Source organism: Scomber scombrus, chromosome 10, assembly GCF_963691925.1.
Source record: "Scomber scombrus chromosome 10, fScoSco1.1, whole genome shotgun sequence".
NCBI classification, from domain to species: Eukaryota; Metazoa; Chordata; class Actinopteri; order Scombriformes; family Scombridae; genus Scomber; species Scomber scombrus.
This window is the reverse complement of record NC_084979.1, coordinates 26,915,757-26,939,165: the sequence shown is the minus strand read 5'-3', so window position 1 is coordinate 26,939,165 and position 23,409 is coordinate 26,915,757. Positions and strand designations below refer to the sequence as shown.

General features: G+C 39.3%; 1 protein-coding gene across 1 annotated transcript in view; it reads left to right on the top strand.

The window, feature by feature from the left end:
• Window positions 1–1,960: 1,960 nt before the first annotated feature.
• LOC133988346 (monocarboxylate transporter 1-like) overlaps window positions 1,961–23,409 on the top strand; it is a 33,357-nt gene continuing 11,908 nt past the window's right edge. The window contains exons 1-2 of the mRNA XM_062427974.1: window positions 1,961–2,095; window positions 21,388–21,711. Of these exons, the coding sequence (XP_062283958.1) occupies window positions 21,495–21,711 (217 nt within the window). The 5' untranslated portion in view covers window positions 1,961–2,095; window positions 21,388–21,494. The remainder of the gene's footprint in view (window positions 2,096–21,387; window positions 21,712–23,409) is intronic.

Here is a 23,409-nt window from a genome sequence, read left to right as displayed (position 1 = left end):
CAGGGGAAAGAGTGACCAAGGCTCTGTTCCTAGGTGTCATTTTATTATCACGTCTCTACCCGAACCAAATTTGTATTAATTCCTACCTCTACCTCACTTCCACAGAAGCACAAAAGCATATATTCAAATCTAATTTGACTATTGTGTGTGGTCTCTTTCAGCAACACACCCATTTCTGGCTTGGATATTGTGCAATGTTTGTTCCGGTTGCTCAGATGAAGAGAGAAGGGGAAAGCAATATTTCAACATCATATTTCCTCTGTTAAAGCATGCAGGTGTGGTCACGATACATATTCAGTCTATGCAATATAACGTAACCAAATAACACAGCCATGCAAAACTTATACCCTCTGAAGTGTTACAGCTGCTACAAAATAAATATTTTGCTCAACTGTGACCAGCAGCATACCCGAGGAGTATAGGCGTCTCCTTCCAGTGCCCCCCTCCACTCAAAAAATGTGTTTTTCTTCTTGCTCCAACAGCTGGATGTTTGAGCTTCACTGTGCAGAGTGATGTGTGTGCAGAGTTTGACACTCGGAGGCTGTTTTCACATTCAGCTGCTGAAAGTGGGAAGTTTCCCTGTGCTCACTGAAAATTGAAGTTTAAGGCGTGTACCTGCGAGCAGGACTTGTGACATCACAAAAAGTTTTGAGGCCAATCGGAGTTCAGAAGTGTGATGTGGAAACTTGAAGCCTCCAGTACGCACATATTGGGAACATGTGTGTGTGTACATCACTCAGCAGTTTAACTTTAAAATTGGAAAATAATAGTATTTTGATCTATTCTGGACTTTTTAAAGAGGGAGGAGTGCACATCTTAAAATATGTCTGGAGGGGATCTTTAACATCTATGATATAAAAAGATTCATGATTATGATTTAAAAACATTTATTAATGAAAGAATTTGGCATTTAAAGTATTTTATTTAAGTGTGTGAAGTTTAAAAGTTTTTTTTACAGCACCTTGTATATACCACTCGACTCTGCAAACATGCCAAGGGAACTATAGGTTGTAATTTAAAAAAATGTTAATTGGTAGAATTGAAGCTTGTGGTAGGCCTATACTTTGATAGAAATGATAAAATCAATTTAGAAACTATTATGTGTGATATTAGTGATAAGGGAAATATTTCTCTTTATCAAATAAAACATTTAATTGCTTACCATTATGACTATTTTTATTCCTTAATATGGGCAATGTATCCTGGTGGAGATACAACTCATAAAATCCAAATTATATTAAAAACATTTGTGGAAATGTTCTACTTACGCGCAAATGAGAAGAGATGAGACAGTAGTAACATCAAATTGTGTTTTTTACACCTCATGTTCCACTCATGCCTGTGTAAAGGTTAAATACTCTATATAAATGGGGGGTGCTCAAGCATCCCTAAAATTGATTTTATTTTGCAAGCCTGTCTGTTAGAGATGGGACACACAATTATGCTATAGATATAAATGGTTTTATTTTAACAGGTTTAATGTAGTTTGGATAGTTCTGTCATTAATAGGCTGTCCCTCAGGGTTCGTCAACTATCTCAGGGTCCTCTCTGTAGGAATCTGTGATTGTTTATTCTGAACCATTATTATTATACACTATAGTAGAACACTACTGTGTATTAATATTATTGCTGTATCCAGTGAAATTAGTAATTTAGCAGGGGGTTTGAACACTTGCAGGGCATTGTATGTCAAAGTCTCATTAAGAGCTGAGCCCCACTTAAGGTCTGACCCTAAAAAACCCTATGAAATGAATCAAATAGACAAAACAGAGATGCAATTTTTCCAAAGTAGTGACTGTTGACTGTACCCTGCGCGTGCCTCCCGTCTGTGTGTTGACATGCACGTGCGCCTAGTTTCATCAGATTCCACCACTCTGCCACCGAGCTAGACTGCGCATGCGCCCGATTGTTAGTGTCATCATCACCATCCCAGAAGTTGTCCAGTCGGTGGTACCCTGCCGCCGGAGCAACGTGTAGTAGCAGCCAGTGTGAAGAGCACAGCGAGCAGTCTGGGAGAGAGAGACAAACACACAGAGAAAGAGAGAGAGAGAGAGAACCGAGCCTCCTCTGGAGACCGGACAACGAGCAACACACGGTGAGTCAGTGAGCGAGTTTAAAGCGGGGCTGAGCGGATCGTTACCGTCCCGGTGTGATGTAAGGAGACACAATGAGTCTGGTGATGACTCGAACGGTCCTTTTATATGTGTGTGCTCAACGTTCCACCGCGTGCTGACTGAATGAGACCGGGCTGTTAATTTCAGTTAGTTAGTGTTAAATTAGCCGTTGCTCCGTTTAACTATGCTTCCGCTACCGTTATGATTTCCCCTCAAGCTACCAGGAGGGGGGTAGAAAGAAAGAAGAAAGGGGTTTTATAACATACCCCATGTAGTTTCATTCAAGGTGGCGTGATGCTGCTGCTGCTGGAGGTGGTGGTGGAGGCATTGTTTCTTTTAAACATTCACATGTGAAGTGAGTGAGTGAGGCTGCCGTGTCTCTCGCTTGTCGGTACGGTTGGCATGGAGACAGAACCTCCGTCGCTAATAGATACTGAGGAGGGGAAGGTGGTCTTCAGCCATAGCCGTGCATCTGACCGCGGCCTAATGTGTTATCCAATATGTACAGAGCTGACCGAGTCCAGCGCTGGAGAGAGTAACTGAGTACATTTACTCGAGTATTTCCATTTTCTGCTACTTTATGCTTCCACTCCACTACATTTCAGAGGGACATGTTGTACTTTCTACTCCACTACATTTATTTGGCAGCTTTCTCAGATGAAGATTGGACACAATGGATGATATAACAAGCTTTTAAAATACAACACATTTATTAAAGATGAACCCAATGGTATCTAAGCAGTGTGCAGTCAGATGTCTATGAGTTGTTAACAGCTCAACCTAATAGTGTTTTTTCCCTCTAAACTTCTCACGCTTTCATTTCAATAAATGTTAAAATGATCCAATATTTCATCAAATATCAAAGATTAGAGAAAATGTTCAAAAACTGAAAACAGATTTGTGTATCAGAACTTAGTTTTTTCTTCTTTCCTCTCTCCATTAATCATCTCAAGACCCTTCACATTTATCTGCTGACCTTTTGGAGGGGGACTGTATGTAAAGAAGTTGAAACTAGCTCCACCTACAGCAGCTACAACAGTAACATGCTGCTCTCACACTGATGCAGTCTTAATAATCTAATAATATCATATATAATATCAACCAGAGGGATCAAACCACTACTTCTAATGCAGTACTTTAAGTGATTTTACTACTAATACGTTTGTCCTTTTACTTAAGTAATCATGCAGGACTTTTACTTGTAATGAAGTATTTCTACATTGCTGTATTGGCACTTTTACTTGTGTTAAAGGTCTGAATACTTCATCCAGCGCTGAATGAGCCTCACATGGTGGCTCTTTGAGGGTCAGCAGTCAGTTGAAAGACCACATGACAACCACACGCACTGCTGCCCATGCTTGTCCCAATTGTCCCAAAACATCCAGAGCTGCTTGTTGTCTATTAATAAGCGTCTAGCGAGGTGGTATTTTCTATCTATATTAACTGTGGTGCAGAAAGTGAGTGATTGATATGTCCTTTTTCCATCTGGGGTGGCAGGTGTCAAACATCCACCTTGCTAAATGCACGCATGAGCTTCAGGGGTGTTGTCCTCTGACCTTTGACCTTACTGGAGGACAAACAGTGGAATATTTCTCTCAGGGGGCCAGGCCAGACACAACAGGAGGGGGGGTCAAAACATCAAACATTACAGTCGGAGGAGGGGCAGTTGAAGGTAGTTACTGTATTACGTAAGAGCTGCAACATTAAGTGATTAATCTTATGTATTTAATATTCATTATTTTATTTTTGTATTCAATTTTTTTTTGCTGGTTGCAGCTTCTTAACTGTGAGGATTTGAAGTTTTGTGTGTCATACATGATCCAAAACTTTGACTTTGGACATTTGATTAGCTTGGGCTCTAAGAAATTAAAATGGGCATTTTTCATTATTTTCTGACTTTTCAATCCAAATCCAAATCCAAAATAATGAAAATAATTGGTAGCTGCAGCCACACTTAGGAGTCACCCACCTCTGTCCAAACTGTCATGTCAACTCTCCATCTAGGGACCGAGCAATATATTGATATTATATCTATATCGTGATATGAGATTACATATTGTTTTATCATTTTATGGTGTAAGTGTCGTCTTTAACAGGTTTTTCAAGGCTGGGTTACCAGTGAACTGAACTAACCAGACTGTTCTAGTTGTTGTATTTGCCTACTTACTCATTAAATCCACATTACTCATCATTATTTATCAAACATCTCATTGTGAAAGCAGCAGTAGTCGTGCCTACAATATTGTCTGTCTGTATTTGGTTTAAAAGTATCATGATATTATAGTTTTTGTCCATTTTTTTGGTTAGTTTTCATCAAAAAGGACTTACAAGTGAGGCGAGATAATCAAGCGTTAGAGAACAAAACCATGGTAAAAAAAACAACTCTCAGATAACTGACTAGATAAAAGTAAATGAGATGTTTGCTTGTTTTTTTTTTTACATATAAAAAGTCAGAAAAAAAGGATAAGGGATACCGTGAGTGTGAAGAAAGAACTTCGACAGTCAACAAAATGCTCGAAAGGTTAAGGTGCTCAAGTGTTGAGGCGCTTGTGAAAGACGATCCCCGGACTGTTTGGGAGTCACTAGGATCAGTAATTGTTAATGTAATTATTGAATTTCCCTCCTCTTATTAAGGGTTAAAAAAAGGAGTAAAATTACAGTAATGTGTCACAAAGTCATGCTTTAATGCCCAAAACTGGTGCTGAGCCAGTGTTGAGACCCTTTTGTACAGTTTCATGTATTTCAGGCCTAAATGTATTATGTAATAGTTTTTATTAGGGTCTTTTTTTTCTTCTTCTTCTGCTTCATTATGCTCGGTGAAGCACTCCAGCCACATATTTCTGCTCTCTTAAAGTGAAGCTTGTGTTGTTTCTGGTGCTTCTCCAAAACTAATCTATCAAAGTTGTGTTTTTTTTTGCTTTGTTTTATTCATTTCTGTCCTGGCGTTCGTTGCAAGGTTATATACGCAGTAAAAAAATGTTGAAAGCTCTCCGCATTATGCAACCTTTTTTTTATTAGGTGTAACCTTCATTGTTATGACTTGTCATTGGTGAAGAAATGCCTTCACCAATGCTGACTCTGTGCTTTCACTGCCTGCCAGTGTTTGATTGACTGTTGGCTAATATCCATCGTAAATGAGGGGTGAAGTGGAAACATAATCATAATCAATAGATCTGACTTTATAATCTAAGAACTTAACGAGAGCTGGTTTGAAGATGGTTTTGAGTAAAGGCGGAAGATATAGCGGAGAAAAAATACATAAAGGAGGAATGTGGGTTGAGCCTGAGGTTCAGGACGGGACAATGTACACATGGAGATATGTGTCGCTGTGTTTTCTTACTGTGTGTGTGTGTGTGTGTGTGAGTTTAAAGGAAGCTTGGTAATGATTAAGAGGGAGAGCCACAAGCAGAAGCAGATGTGTCACATATACATCTAACTGAGATAATAAGGAGCTGCCAAACGCAGAGTAAAGTCTCCTATAGTTTCATGACACTGTTTAGACATGCTGACATAGATAGATAGATAGATAGATAAATACATTACTGATCCTTCACAGCAGCTAGATCCACACTTAAGACAGCCACACATAGCATCATATAGAAACACATCTCTCTCTATCCAATGGAAAAAAGTAATAAATAAGAATAAAACACAAAGGTACCAAATGAAGTGCCCTGCAGTAGTTAAAAGATGTAACGCCTAATAAAAACCTGTGTACACAGTCTAAAATAAACCTCAGACATTAAAAAGACTTCAATTACTGTAAATAGTCAGAAGTAGCCCAAAGGTTTATTTGCCTCTGCTGTTCCTGGTAAGGTCTGAGTCGGCAGTCCTAAGATCAAGAAACAAGTTTAAACCATTGTTTGTAGGACGTGACTCATGGTTCCTCGTTCAGTCTAAGCTGAATGAGGACAAACATGAGTAACTTCCTCCAAGCCATCATGGCAGATATTTTAATTTTTATCACACATCAATATTTATCCATCAGTGTGGCCGAATGCTTTCTGAGATTTACTCACCAAACAGAAAACCTGTCTTCTTGGCGGGTGTTAATTTTGAACCATGGGGGCAAACTTAAGCCTCTCGACCGGGCAACTTTTGTCCTCCCCAGGTTCAAAATTGACCCAGTTAAAGCATAAAGGTATAAATGATCATCCAATTCTGTGTTGGATCTTTTCAGCCAACATCTTTTTTGGAAATGATGGTCAATAGGCCTTCATTTAAATGAAAGTATACCTCATTTTAGTGTTAACGCCTGTTATTCTCCAGCATTCATACGTAATCCTTTTTAACAGCTTCATTTCAACATTTCACTGCTTTGAAATGAGTTTATGGGAATAGGAAAGAGTCCAAACCAAACGATTGTTATCTGAGTTTCTACAGAGTTATCTAACTTTTAACACCTGTCATTTAAAGTGTGTGTGTGTGTGTATGTGTGTGTTTGTGTGGTGTGGTTTACACACTTTAAACTGTGAAAGGGATTACCTTAACACAAGCAACCCCTCTTTTTTTCTTTTTTTCCCAGTCACATTTCCATTATAGATTATAACTTTATGATAGAATTAAACTTTATGTCTGTACATGCACACTTGCACTTTAGTTCTTTATATAGCTACAAGGCAAAATCCATATTAGTGTACAGCTAAAGGTCACGAGCATTTCTTCATGTTGTGTTCCTTGTATGTGTGTGTATGTGTGTGTATGTGTGTGCACATGCTAAGACCACACATAAGTAGACATGTGGTTAGTACATGTGACTGCATGCGCACAGGTTTGGAGGACTCTCAGGGTTACAGACGTGTGAGAGGGTGAGAGAGAGGGCGAGACGGATATATGGAACATTATTTCATGCCAGGGAGGTTTAAGAGGTCAGCGTGATCTGGTTTGTATTACACAGCCGTTTAGCTGAAGACAACCAAATGTTTTAAGGCTGAGTAATTGGACTTTAATGGTGTAAGTGATCTTCTTTGAGATATTAAAGAGGAAGCTGAGTGAGCCAACAAAGGCATTAATGTAGAGTTTTTAATTATATCTCAAGTCTTTTTGTTTCGGGAAATAAGAAAACTTAATTCATACTGAGATTTGTAACAACACTGATAACTTAAAATTCAATCTTCAGCTTTGGCTGTTGCGCTATATTCTTCTTTTTAAGGTTTACTGTGCTCGTTTGGAGAGTCAGCGCCACCAACTGGCTAAAACAGTAGTGGATGGATGGAAACACGTTCATTTTTATTGATTTGTCTGAAATTTCGGTCAAAATTCTACTTTTGGATGGAAAACTGGTTAACATCATCGTTTATTCAATATTTCATGATTTTTACTGCCTTTTTAACGAACAACATTTCCCATAAGCCTCATAAGTTACGCAGGTTAAAGGTCACGGCTCGACAAAGGAGGCTCGGAAAGCTGTACAAGTTTTTCATAAATCCATGGGAAGTTTAATGGCTAAAAAGTGAAAAGTTATGATGATTTATGGTCCGTTCTGTTAGTTGAACGCCTTTATTGGCAGGTAGCATATGAATATTTTTCAAAGAGTCATTTTGACATCACTCTACATAGATAATCTTGATTTACTTACATTTTCTTTTAGCAAGGGTGGGTAACTATATGACCTAAACTACCTACCATTCAGTGTTGACCTCCATGTTCAGCCCTGTGGACACGAACAGACTAAGGTGATGTCAGAGAGCAGCTGCCTCTTGGTGAGTTCTTGGTAAATTGGGCGGCATGAGGTTTCCCAGTCGGAGCTCCAACTTTAAGAGCCGATCCATTATACTCGTTCAAGTAGGAGGTCGGAAATGTTCCAAATTGCCCGGAATGCAGCATAAGTTTTTAAGGTTTGTAGTTTTTCCTGTGCTCACAAACATTGAGTTGTCTTTATAATATGGAAAGCAAAGCCCGGGAACACACTTCATTTTTTCAGACTTTTAAAATAACCACTGAATGAGAGGATGCACTGAGTTACAGAAGCCAATGGAACAGAGTCTAGACCGATGTCCTGACTCTGGCTCTCTATTACAGCTCATATTAGGAAATAAAGAAATTTCACAGAGTCATGATGACTCTGTGAAATTACACTCGGTCATTCATGGAAGAAATGAAAAGGCTCCTGTTTATCTGCCTTCCTTCCTCCTGTTTGCTTTGCTCAGAAATTTTCAGTATGTCATCAGCATCCTGTCTTTCTTTTGCACCACTTAGAGAATTTGGAGAAAATCCAGCAGGACAGACAGACACAGACGAAGCATCTTAAATCTTTTGCTCTAACAATAGTTGGGTCAGTCAAGTGTGTCAGAAACAGTGTAATAAACATTCTTTTTATTTATAATTTGTTGTTAAATAATCAACAATTTCAGCCGTTGAAACTATTTGTCGTTGAAGTGATTTCAGGTAACGCCAGCCCGTCTACACACTTTGGTAAAGGGAGCGTTTGTTACTGCAGAATGAATGGCCTCATTGATAACTCCTTCAGGAGTTGTCCTGCTTTACTGGTGCATGCACAATCACACACACACACACACAAACACACACACACGCACAGACACACACACACACACACACACACACACACACACACGCACACACACGTTGTCCTAGGTCACTTTTAGACACATTACATAGATTTACACCCATTTCCTGGAGACTTACCTGAACCATAACTGTAACCACTGACTCAAAAAGCTGTGTCCCCAGTTAACGGGTCTCAAGTATGAAATTTGTCCCTGAAAGTGGCCTCTTACAGACCCACACTTGTTAGGACACTGCATTGACTTCCATTCATTTTGTGTCAGCCCAACCTAACCCAATCTTAACCATAACCAATTCATGTCTCAACTTAACTGAATCTAAATTCAAACCTTACCCCCAACCTTAACCACTGACCCAAAAATCAGTGTTGCACCTATTGGGGACACAGCTTTTGTCCCAAGTTAACTGGTCATAAGCCTGAAATGTGTTCTAGAAAGTTCCTGGGTTGACTTCCATTCATGGTGTACAGCCAAAGTCTCACCCTAAATTTAACCACAACCAATTTATGCTGAACCCTAACATCACTTCACACCTTACCCACCTGAGACATGACATTTAGCCTCATTAGGACAAGGCTTAGGTCCCCATGAGGACTACTGGTCCCGACAGGGTCAATGTTTAAGTCAGAAAATAAAAACCACACACACTCAGACACATATCTCCTCTAATAAAGCTCCAGCACAGAGCACATATCTCATGGGAAGATAGTAACATAAATCCACTCCCTCTGGTGAGGACTGCTTCCCATTAAGAGCGAAGCCACAAACTGCACATCACATTTCTCCTCTTGTCTCTTTTGTCACTTTAACAACTTTCCCACCAAACCCACAAAAAAAACGTTCTAACCCGTATATGCTCCAGGGTGCTCCAGTTGTACATGAGCATAGCAAGTAGATTTAGGACATTTAAATAAAGGGTCTCTTTTATTTAAATTTTCCTGGAGACATACATTTATCTTGTCCTTTTAATCCAATGTACAGACTGTAAAGATATATCTACTACCCCCCTCTCCTCCCCATCACTATGTGTAATTGAGAGCAGGGTTGAGTGGTAGTTTGGGTTTTCACATTGTTACTTGATTACCGGGGTAGCAGTGGGAATAAGGGGTAAGGAGGAGGGGGTGTGTGTGTGTGTGTGTGTGTGTGGGGGGGGGGGGGGGGGGGGGGGGGGTTATTTCTCAGTATGCGTCCTCGTGGTTTTACTTGTTGCTTTAATATCACAGCATCATGTTCGGTTTAACATTATTATCTTTCATATCACAGTCCAGAGAGAACACCAGAGCTGGCTGTACTCAACACAACTAAATATACTATTGTGGTCATGCTTTTTCTCACTGTTTCTATGAATGATGACCTATTTATAGTCCAAAATGTCATGTTTATTTTAATATTATTTTTTAGACTGCAGATGTAAACTAGCTTTTTTGCTACATCTAAAAACACACTAACATCGCGTTGTGATGCGTTAAATTAACACAAATCAAATTATCTTTGTGTCTTTTTAAAAGGGTAAATTAAGTTTTCAGGAAGATAAAACCTCTTACCAGGTCTGCTGCCCCTGTGTGAAGGTAAAAGAGAACGAGTGAAAAGGAGTGCTGTCTTTAAATAAGGCTGGAGTATAACCAGGTAAATAAAATCAAGAATGAACCAACCAACCAATCAATGAGAAGGAAGGGAGAAGACAGGAAGTGGAATAAATACAAGAAAAATATTGAATCTTCACTACACACAATGTTAACTACTCATATCGACTCACTCACACACTACTCTTATGTTTTATTGAGCAGGCGTAATGGATAACGTGAGGGGAATGTATTATAATCTGGATTTAAAACTCACTCATGCTGTTTAAATGGGACTCATGTAGCTCACTCCACCATAAAACATCTTTAAATGCAGAGTAAAGCGTTGACTTTAGAGATTATTCCTATAAAATGTTAATCAGATAGAAACTTCAATCATCGGCATACAATCTGATCACCAATCAGGCACCAGCCTAACTGAGAAAGGCCAGTTTCTTCACGCCAGGTCGGACCTTTTTGATGAACTTTTTCCCGAATTCATTGACAACTTCTGGTCCTGTGTCAGTCCCTAACAACAAAGATGCAGGTTGATCAAATGGAGATAAAAACTAAGTTGTAAGGAAGTTAGAAACAGGAAATTGCATTCACTTCTGAGTTTTTGGATGGTTCCCTATTCCAATGCAACTCTGCTGAACTGTTTTAATGTAGTATAAAGTTGGAATAAGTATAGAAATATCCTACTAATGGGGTATTTTTTCATACTCTAGAATTGAAGGTGTAGAAGAGGTGGTTATATGATGCTTTTATATGTTTTTGTTCAGATTGACATAATTTGATTGATGTGTTTGTGCTATTTTTTGTAATTCTTCAGTTTAACTTGCCTTTTGTAACATTTAAGGGTATTAACTGGACTTAAACTGCTTATATTTCTATTAAAAATAGAATAATGGGGGTTTGCTAACAGTCCAACATCCAAAGATATTCTGTTTATAGTTATATAAAACAGAGAAAAGCAGCGAATCCCCAAAAAGGAAACTCTGGAACCAAAGAATAATCATTTTTATTCAGGAAATACATTACTGAAACAGTTAATTGAATATAAAAATAGTTACTGGTTTAATTTTCTGCTCTAATTAACACCAGCATGTTAAAAAATCAAATAGGGCTATACAAAAAGAAAGAAAAAAAAGACATGCCTATATTTGTGTGCTTGTGTGTTCACCATGTGTTCTCATATGACCCAAAAAGAGGTTAAATGTACGTGACTACAAAGCTTATGATGAGACCACCAAAGTTAAACCAAATTACTTAAGTAAGAAGCTTGCATATTGCAGTGTCATCGAGCTTCCTGTGTACGTTCCTCTTAAACAGTTTGTTTTGAAACCTTTTTTTTAGTTAATTCAGACAGAAAAAACACCTTCTCCAAAAGTTTACTTTATTTCGAACATGTTAAAATAACCAAATCAAAATTTATAGGCAGCAAACTGTAGATGAACAAAAAGTAAAAAACATTCAATGTTCAAAAAAAGGGTGTAGGATGAAGTGAGGAACTTTTCTAGTGCAAAAAAGGATCGATTGCAGGTATTGTTTGATGGTCGACATTTTGATACTACTTGGTATCGATTTATTTCGGTCAACACTTTAAAAGGTATCGAATACCAATACCCAGCCCTATTTAATCATAATTAAAATCAATTAAAAGTGATTAAAAATGTTAAATTGGAAATAAAATTAAGCTAAAATAGATAAAAGACAGATAAAAACAGGAGAATAAAAACTATATTTTGTGCTTTACATTAATGCTGTCCGGGCCTCGTCCTGAGGCGACTCATGTCCAAAATCAATCAACCAATCAATCAATCATTATTTATATACCAAACCACAAGAAAAGTTATCTGAAGGTACTTTTGAACACAGAAGCAGGTCTTGACTGTACTCTGTAAAGTAAGAGGAAGACCGGCTGCAGAGTTAACTCCTGCAGTCATCACATTCCTCCTGAGCACAGGAAGACCATGTGGTGGTGGAGGTCAGGACCCGAGGCTAGCTTTGGGACTTGTTTTTGTGTCTCTAGATGAACTCCCGACAAGAGTATCGATTATATAGTACAGTAGGGGAGCGCGTTTATTATTTGCAGTTGCAGTGGCACAGATTAAATGGGTTTTTTGGCAGCAACAGCAGCAATGAGAGGAAGGCAGGTGAGAGAAAGTGTTTGTATAAGCGTGTGTGTGTGTGTGTGTGTGTGTGTGTGTGTGTGTGTGTGTGTGTGTGTGTGTGTGTGTGTGTGTGTGTGTGTTAGGTCATTGGAGGAAGAGCTATGTGGCAAACAGCTCTGTACGCAACATGAGAGGCCCGGCGAGCCTTTGCTAGTCTTACTCTGTGGCCCTCGGACGACCTTTCGCTACACACACATGAACTTCACAGGTCCTAATAAATTAAAGGTCCAGTACGCCGAAGTGTTTGAGCTCCTGTGACATTTAGTTAAAGGAGCTTTAAAGAGGAAGTGATTAAGATTTCTCATCAGACATAAAAATGTATTTGCTCTGCTCTGACTAAACTGGTTTCTGGACTGGTTTTAGTGTGGATTGTTTTTGAAGTGTTGAATCCCTTTTGTCTTACAGATGTTGGACAGTTTCCATTTTTCTGCTGAATAAACACATACACACATACATCACACACACATACACGCCTCACACACACACACACACACACACACCCATAATCAGCGTTGATTTCTGAACCTCTGCTGTGATTTGAAGAGTCTGAACTCACCATCAGATCAGGTTACAATAAAAGAAGTGACTGCATATAATTATAATAGTAAACTTTATATATAGAGCACTTTCCAAAAAGTCCAAGGTTGCAAAATACAAAAATCATTTGAATAATCAGTCTCAAGTTATAATTAGTCTCTACACCAGTTCACATTCATAAATTCCCCATCAGTCATTAATAAATGTTTGATTAATCCTTAATGAAGCTGTCAGAGAGCGAGCAGAGTGTATCAGCTGCACAAACTGCAAAAAAAAAAAAAGCATTTTATTTCCTTTTTTGTAAACTCTGGGTCACATTAGGAAAAGTCTGGCTAAAAGAAATGTGTATATCGTGTTTTTACAGCTGTCAAATGATGGGTCAAATTTGGGTTAAAAGTGAACAAATAAACTTTTTTTTAAATAAATGGGTAAAAAATGTGCATAAGCTTCACAAAAAAAGATTCATTTTATTTCTTTTTTTAAATATTCTGGTTCACATTGAAAAGAAATGTGTATATTTTGTTTATACAGCTCTCAAATGTAAAAATGAACAGTATGTAAAGGGTTAAAAGAAAACAAATAGAACCAATTTTATGATTTCAATGTATTAAAAAAAGAGCAAGAATAGACAAACCATAGAGAAGACTTTTGTGCTTTTACTGTACCACTGTTTTCGTTCTGGGCTGGGCTGCGCACTCAACCAGCTGTTTGGGTGTTGATGTGAACGTTTGCTAACCAACACCATCAGAGGAAACTAATATGGAGGAAGTGGAACTGCCTCTATGCTCACACACAGTTCTGGGTGTGCTGACTGTCTGGTTTCTGATGTCATCCGACTTTGACGAGTGTATGTGTGTGTGTGTCTGTGTGTGTGTGTGCGTGTGTGTGTCGCTGAGTGCTGAGGATCTACGACGTCTGCGTTTATTGGCTGAAATGAAAGTGTGAAACTTTCTGACTCAGATTACTGGGCGGCACATTGAACTGACATAGGAGCCATTTCTGTGATTGAATCTTAAACGAAAAGAATGAAGACTGACTTCGGGTGTTTTTTAAATGGAGAAAATTAGGATAAAAGCTATAAAGACCAATCAGAAACCTTGTATAATAAACTCATTTAGTACACATTAAAGGGAATGGCTGCTGTAAAAAGAGTATTTGTATATCTGGTGTTTTTTACTGGGTTGAAACCACTAATTTAGATGATTCACGTCTTTTTTCCCCATGTTGCATCAAACCTTTAGGGCCAGATTTGAGGGAAATGAAGAAACAAACTTTTGCACATTTATCATGACTCAATCTGCAGTATTTTCTCGTGGGATTTTTCAGATATTGCTCTCTTTGTGCGCCTGCGGCTTAATGTGCGTGAAGACGAAGAGCTTCTCATTTGTATGCAGATAAAACTGAGCTGCTGTTGGCCTGAATATGACACTCTCCCTTTCCAGGAACTTTGGCATGTGTTCATTGCACAAATCTGTTTTAATGTGTTGTAATTGACCCCGACTGCGTAGCCCATGAGACAAAAAGGGGGACTGAATAGATTTTACACACCCAAAAAACCAAAAAAAAGTCTTTTTACAGGTGTTGGGGAGCGTTTATTCTGCATATGTGGCTTGACAAGAATAAGAAAGTATGGAATAAATACACTATCTGGTTCAGCTGCATCTTTTTTTCTTCTTTAAAAGCTCTGTATTGTGAGTCAGACTTTGTAGGAGGAGTGAAATGCTGAATCAATAGAGTACTTTTTTTTAAAGAGGGCGATGAGCTAAAAGCTGCAGAAGCTGGTAATCACTGCAACTATTTTGGTAGCTGAATGAATTAAACTTTTATTGCCCCTCGGGGAATTTGCTTTGCACAAAGAGAGCAAATAAACATAAAATGCAAATTAATTAATAATTGTTTTAGTAATATTTTTAAAGTAATAATGCCCAATATTCAGCGGTTGCTGCTTCTGAGATGTGACTGTGAAGCTTTTCTGTGTTATACATGACAGTAAACAGGATACATTTGGATTTTCGATGACAAAACAAGACATTTGAAGACGTTATCTTGAGCTCTAAGAACTTAAACAGGCATTTAACTCCATTTTCTGATATTTTAAAGACAAAATGATTCATCAATTAATCCAGAAGACAATCTGCAGGCTAGAGCCAGGCGATATGGACAAATATCAGAATATTTTTGACCCTTATACTTCGATGTGGATATTGTTACAGTATTGTAGGGATGACTATTGGTGCTTTACATTTTTTTACACATAAGATATAATGACAGAGTGGGAAAAGGGTAGAATAATAGAACAGCTAGAAAAATCTGTTAAATTCAGAAAATTAAATCACTTTACTGTAATTCAGCCTTTAAAACCAGGAAAAGACAACACATGTACCAAATCACGATATTATAAGATCCAATATCTAAGACGATATTTAGTCGCATATCACGATATCGATATATGCAGTCTAACGCAGACGAATCGACTATGAAGATAGATGTTAGTTGCAGACCTATCAGTGACCCGTAAACAGTAATTTTAATTCATAGTTAATAGCAAATATATCACTTAAAGCTGCAGTTCAAAGTTTGCGTGTCGGGTTTCGTAGTGAACTGGAACGAACTACCTGTAGGCAGGAAATAACTGCACGGTCAGCGTTAACGATGAACGCTGAATGATCAAACCGTCATGTTAAAAATCTCGATTTGCGTGCGTTTAAATATTCAGCACGACAAATGTGAAAGAAGCCGTCCAGTTTGCACACGTTGGCGGTCAGTGGTCCGAGGTCTCTCTCTCTCTCTCTCTCTCTCTCTCTCTCTCTCTCTCTCTCTCTCTCTCTCTCTCTCTCTCTCTCTCTGTGAAACGTGTTAACCAGTTACTGCGTTACTGCAGTGTAATGATTGGTGCAGCATGGTTGTTTACAGCATGAATCCAGACTAAATGCCATGTAGGGCAGCGTGACGCCTGGCTGTTTATTAGTTACTACAAGAATAGCTGAACCCTCACTTAGTATCTTGGGACAATTTGTTTTTCAGTTTGTACTTCTTTCTTTTTTATATATATATATTGTTGTTTACAGACAATAAATAATCTGAAAACTGAGTCTTAAAGGTGCTAAATCAGGTAGGGATGGAGTGATTTTCGATCGGATCGTCTATCGGCGATCGAAGGGAGGATCGTGATTTTTTTTTTCAAATGGCGATCTTTTAATAATTTACTGCTATTCGATGTTAAAGAAATAATCTCTACAACCTGCGCCCTACTGTGTACTTGAAAATGTTTCTGGTGGAGCAACACGTCTGCATACAGAGCCCTTTGATCGGTGCAACTGAGGACTGAATATTAAACCCTTAATTACAACCCTGTTGCGTCTTTTTTTTCCTTCTCACTTTTTCCGGAGGTCCGCGCCACGGACGCCATCTCTCTTTTTCACGTCTCCTCTGTTCTTCATATTCTTGCTTGCTTACCAAACACTTTTCTCTGTGCGCCACAAGTGGTGTGCTATATTATCTTTCTTTTTAATCACAAAATATAATAATTCACGCGTACATTTGAACAACAAGTAACTTTTACTTTTACACGGCACATTTAAATCGAGAGATCAGCCTGCGTAAATGAAATGCTCCTCACACAAATAACCAAAACAAAATACAATTTTGAGTCACAGACACTTTTGTCTTACATAGACTTAATAAATAAGTAAATAAATAAGCGACTGCTAACAGCTGTCAACATAGTTCACTTCAAAAAAATAAAGAGCCTACAGCCTGGAAATTATTCACCAACAGGCTGTGGCGCGAAACCTACTTTTAGTCTATATTTCTAAGTAAATAATAGGCTGTAATAAACGAAATAATGTGCAAACAAAAAAGCTCAGCACAAGGGTAGATTGTCTTACAAAAATATAAATGCTACCAACATTAAATCACTCCAAAATAATAGGCCTATTTAGGTTTGTCTATCATTAGACATTATTTCGAACAAACTTAAAGCTTAAAACAAAACATTAAGCAATAAAACACTGCAGCCTACTGTACGAAAACAAGTGAAAATAAAAAATGTATTTTGCTTACAAATTATTTGACAAGAAGACAAGCATGTTGACTTTGTCTGGCTTTAGCAGACTGCGGTACCGGGTTACAACATTCCCCGCTTTACTGAAAATGCGCTCCGAAGGCGTGCTAGTCGCGGGAATGCACAAATATTTCTGTGCCATTTTTGCCATGAAGGGAAAGCGGCTTTCGTTCCTCCTCCACCATTCAAGGGCATTGGTTTCTCCATCAGCTACCTCTTCTTGGAGGTAATTTGCCATTTCAGCGTGCGCTCGCTGCTCCGGCGTTGCAACGACAGCAGGCTTGACTGTGCCAAGAAGACTGCCCAGTGTTTTTTTCTTTTTGGTTGGCTCGGTGGTTCCTGCATCCTCCTCATCTGTGACTCTCACAGGTGGCCTGGGGGTGTCCCTCTTCCAGAACAGCACCATTTCATCCTCCAGCTGGCATCTGATATAGTCCAGGTCGGCAGCACTCATGTGACGGGCCTTGTACCGCGGGTCAAGGAGGCTAGCTGTGCGCATTAACTGGATGGTCTTGTCGTTGTCGTATCTGTTGTCGAGCTGTTCCAGGATTGTTCGTTTTATATCTGCCGTCAGTTTGACATCAGTGTCTTTCTCCTTGAGGGTATCTTTCATCAAGTGCAGCAGAGGCAGCAACGATGAAATGGTGACGTCACGCTCACTCGACATAATGTCTGTAAATTCAGATACAGACTTCAGTCCCTCTTTGACAGCCTCCAGCACGCTTACATCTTGCCAGCTTATGGTTGGTAGTGTGCGCCGGCTCCTGTCGTCGGCAAAAACCCTTCTGATGTAAGGCAGCAGGGCCAGGATCCTCTCTGTCATTGCATACTTGCTGCCCCAGCGCGTTGCGCAATCCTGTTTTACAAGGGAAAACATAATGGGGAAATATGGTAATTGGCTACGTAAGAGCAAATAGGCGTATTGATACTTTCTAAATGCCCTGTCCCCTGTGTAAAAGTTTTTTAGCTATTTGTTTTTGTATGTAGACGTAGACATAATGATCAAAATAGCCTATATGTTTTATCATTGGTTATTCATTTACATTAGCCTATTTTTATTTTTTGAATGACAATACTCCACGCTGGCGAGCAATGGTGTATAATTTTAAACAGAAAAACACCAGATGGAAACAGTTTGCTATCGCTTGGTTTAAAAAAAACGGCTATGTTTGTAGCAGTGTAAAAGCCACAATTTGGCTACTTTTGTTTGTATTTGTATTTTTTAGGCTATGTTATACTTACAGTTATCAAAGAAAGCGGTTTCTTTATCCCCTGTTGCTCTTGTTCTTTCCTGAGTTGTTGCCGCCTTTGCCAGCTGTGCGAAAAGGCTCCGTTTATTTGGCGACACACGCCAAAAGCCCGCTCCGTTTTGGCTTTCTCTTTATTTAAGGCATTGTTGACGGCCAAGTTCAAATTATGCCCGAAACAGCTGATCCATGGCCACTTCAGATCACGAACAGCTGCAACGATGTTGGCTCCGTTGTCGCTTGTGATGCAGGCCACTTTCTCCTCTCCTACTCCCCATGCTTGCAACCCATCCTGGAGTGCTTCAGCGAGCACCGCTGCGGTATGACTCTCCGGTGCAAAAGCTGTCTCAAGACATTTGGATTTTAATGTCCAATCTTTGGAAACATAGTGAGCGGTTATGGACATATAGGGAGACATGTTTATGCTCGACCACATGTCGGTTGTCAGAGCAACGAAGTTGGCCTCTTTTAATTCGCTGGTAATTTCCCCTCTCAGCTGATTATATAGTTTCGGTATTGCGGTCTCCGAGAAATATTTCCTGCCAGGCGGCTCATATTGCGCATCCAGTGTAGCTAGCATATTCTTGAAACTTTCTCTCTCAACCGTCTGAAATGGGACGGACTCCTTCGCCAGATATCTTGCAACAGCCGTTGTACACTGGGCCCATCTTTCGCTGCCTTGATTGTATTTTATTGATTTTGCAAAAGCTGCCGATATTGAGGGCTGCCGAGACGCATTTGTGCTTAATCGGGTTGCAGCACTTGATGTAGCAGCGCTGGTTGGGGGCAGTTTTGCGGCCTCGGAGGGGTGATGAACTCGTATGTGCCCAAATAAATTAGTTGTCTGCTTATCCTTCACAGGCACACATTTTTTGCATATTGTGCAAATAGGTTGCGTTAGGTCTTTAGGCTCACCGTTGACATCCGGGTAAAACTTAAAATGTGCCCAAATAGCCGATTTCGCGTTCTTTTTTGGCACCAAATTGCTTTCGGCCATGTTAGCGCCAGTCGAGTTTCTTTTTTTTTTAAGCTGACGTAACTGCGCCCGCCCCCTCAGCCGATCGGATCGCCTATCAGCGATCGCCAGTGACTACGATCGGATGATCTGAAAATAGGGACGATTTCCCATCCCTAAAATCAGGTCTTTAGCTCATTTTTTCCCTCTTAATTTCACTAAAATTAGCTTTAAAAACAATGCTACTACACAGATTTTGTAGTGTGAAGTCTCTGTGTTTATGTTGAGTCCATTTAAGGTGAATGACCCAAACAGTAGCAGAGTTGATGTCAGAGTGCACCATAAATAGCCCGCCTAAAGGGAAAAAGAGGACATTTTAAAAATGGATGCATTCACAGAGGAAGCCCAGAGTTAAATATATGTCACTGTAGTATTGAATCAAATGGCTCCAGTTGGCTTGGCGTTTAATGATTTTTGGCCGTGCCCGCTGCCTTTTGAGAGACAGACGAAAGCTGTGAGATGAAGCCGAGCTCTCGACTTGTGCGTAATTTCAAACTCCTCGGGCTCAGACACACGCACACATGCCGAGTTAAGAAGTAGAAGAAGTCCCCGGGGCTGCTGGTGTTATTTTTACATGCACTTTGCACACTGCCATTTATTTTTTGTGTTGTGAGTGACTCCACAAATTCTCTCCTGTTCTAAAATTTCAAGGAAGCTTTATCTAAGTGTGTAATCAGAGAAAGGCTTTTTAGATGAGCCCGATCAGGTTGGTTTAATTCTTCCATCATTATAAAGAAAGGACAAAGTCAGTCCACACTAGTGTAATGTTACATGGCACAGTTAGCAGGAGTAAAGAGCACTGAAATATCCCTCTCAAGTAGAAGTACTGTTGATTGAAATTGTACTCAAGTAAAAGTAAAAAATATCTAACTAAAAAACTAAAATTTACGCCGTACAAAGAACCAGTGTGTTTAAATGTTTTAGCTATTTCTCTTCTATTTATGTTTTTTTTAAGTTTATTTATTTATTCAAACATGTTAAAATATCTAAAAATAAAACATAACAGACAAGAAATTACAACAAACTTTAGATAAACAACAAAATAATAATCATTCATTGTTCGAAAAAGGGTGAAGGAGGAAGTGTGGAACTTTCTAGTCCTACCCCTCCTTTTTTAAACTCTAAACAATCAAATCAAAGCCAAAAAAAACATTCAAAACAACACAAGAGAAGAGAAAAGAAACATTGCTTTGCCTCCTTTAGTGATAACAGGTTATATGATAATAATGTAGTTTATTTGCAGTGTCGGAGGCTCGGCTCTGGTGAATTGTAAGCGTGGCTCCACATCATGGAAACCCAAATTAGCTGCTCTAGTTTGCTGGCTAGCCTCCAGTAGCCTAATAAAACACATTTGTATAATAATTAATAATAAACTTTATTTCTGTAGTTAAAGTTTACACAATTTAAGCAAAATAAAACACACACACATCATACACAAAAACACAATAAAAAACAATTATAAAGCATAAATAGATGAAAGAAATATAAAACTAACACATTAAATAGTTTAAAAAAAAGTATACTGTGTTTAGCTGCTTGCACTTATCACGTAATGTTAATTGTTGTTAACTAGCGGGGTAAAAAACAATTTGTGGTGCTGGTGGCTGTTTTATAATGATTGGTCTAATAATTTACTCACTCAACACATGAATGTACAAATGTAACTTACTACTTTACTTTATTTAAACCATACTTAAGTAAAAGTAAAATCACTGACTTTGAAAAATACTCAAGTTAACGAAACAGCTACTCAATTACAGTCACGTGAGCGCTTGTAATTCGTTATTTCCACTCTCTGGTTGCACTTCAGTCCAGATGAGAGATGGTTGAAAGCCTTCGTTTCACACCTGGTCTAATGTTTGTGCTCTGGTCTGGGGGGTAAACATGTCACACAGACTTGTCCACCGCTGGCGGGTTGACATGCGGCTCGCCACAGACGCTTTTTATCAATGTGACAGCAGTTGGCACTTAGATTAAAAACATAAATCTGTCTCTTTTGTTTCCTCGTGTCCATCTTCTCCCACCGCCCCACGCTCCAGTCCTGCTCTCTTTACTATCAATCTTTTTCTACATTATTAAAGTTTCCAGCTGACAGCAAATTAGATAAAAAAGCTAAGACTGATGTATTATTGCTTCTTTTTATCTCCACAGGTCCTGTTTTTAATCCCCTCAAATCCTCTGAGGGCCCACCTGTCCTCCAGATCATTCGGCTCCTTCATCCTCCTCCTCCTCCTCCTCCTCCTCCTTCGTGAGCAGACATGCCTGCAGCAATCGGCGGGCCTGTGGGGTACACCCCTCCTGAGGGTGGCTGGGGCTGGGCGGTGGTGATGGGCGCCTTCATCTCCATCGGCTTCTCCTACGCCTTCCCCAAGTCCATCACCGTCTTCTTCAAAGATATCGAGGTCATTTTCGACGCCACGCCGAGTCAGGTGTCCTTCATCTCTTCCATCATGCTGGCTGTCATGTACGGAGGAGGTGAGTGTCCTACTGTGTATTTATTACTGTAGTACCATAAAAACATTCGGACACACTTGCTCAAGCTTTTGACTGATGCTGAATATGTTCCTCTATTTTTTTGGAGGGTATTGACTTTGAGAATATGAGTGACTGTTTTAGTAAAGTTAGGCCCAATATAAGTCATTCATATCCCAATAATGACACGTATCCCAATATAGTACAACTTAATACAATGGATATATAGTTGTCTGTCCATCCTTTGTGTGGATTTAATCACATTACTCTCCTTGTGATGCACTTACACTAACATAAGGAGTATTTCACTTGGTTCAGTGTCTCTCCTGTAGCGCACACAGGAGAGTAGCGTGACTATAAATGTCACAGCAAAAATAAAGCAGAGACTCCCAACACTGAGCTGAAATTAAATAAGTGCACATAAATTTGGTAAATAACATAAATAAATGACAGTCTCTCCTGTGTTCCGCTGCTTCTCTCCTCTTCTCTTTCACAGCAGCGCAGCAGAGGAGAGACAGACAGCAGTGTAGAGTTAAACACGTTACCTTACGTTCACTCATTTTAACTTAGTTCAGTCATTCATGTTTATCCAGCTATCTAACTTGCGAAACTCGCAGCGTGGTTAAAGACTTGTTCAGTTGTTTTAGACGAGCGGTAGTGGAAGCTTGAGGCTGTTTTTCATTGTTTTCTGCAAAGTGAGAAACGTACTTGATAACGGCAGCTTGGACATCCTTAATACAACGATTAAGATATCATCGGAGGTTGTATATACCGCACTCTGCTGCTGTTTAGGCAATTGACATATCACAGAGATGGGAAAGTTTTTTATATGGATGCACTTCACAGTATTTTATTCTAATTTATATTATGTTACACACATCGATTTAGCCCACAAAGTATTTTTTTGATTGGTGGATCATTTGTTTGGTCTGTAAAATGTCAGAAAATGATGAAAAGTGTCACAATCCAGTTTTTTAAAAGTTGTCATTCAAACACAAAACCTAAAAGATATCCAGTGTACTGTCAAATAAGGGAAAGAAAAGCAGCTGAACCACACACTCAGCTGAAACTCTATTTGGCATTTTTGCTTGACTTGAACAAACGGTCGTTTATCAAAGTAGTTGTTTGTCAAATTTTGGACACTTGAACTTTTCTTCTTCAACAATACTGCTCAAGTTGCATGAGAACAGAGGGAACAGTGAAGACTTTGTATGCCCCTAATCTTGAAATCTTCAATAGAGTATCTGAGGAAAGTCTTAACCCCCAAACACTGCAGCTTGACATCATAAGACACATTCAAAAGACTCGTAATAACTACCATTTGCAGACTGAACATCCATCAAACCTTTTTTTTTGCAGTCACGTTGACACCAAAACAGAACCGAGGCGTTTGCAGATTGCAGCGTTTTTTTGTGGTTTCATTCTGCAGCTTACAATACATAGCGGAAGAAAAAGTTGCAACACCATCATCATCTATTATGATCCTAAAATAACGGAGCTTTAAACTCCTGCAGACCGAGCGATGCCACTCTGCCCTTTTCTGCCATTGTTGGTCAAGTCAGGTGGAGGCCGGTGTAGTGTTTCCTTGACGAGGAGGGGAGGGGAAGGGAGGAGGGGGTGGGGGGTGATCTGGAAAGTCTGTCAGTATGTGGAAAAGGGACGGCTGGATGGAGGCAGGGTGTGTGTGTGTGTGTGTGTGTT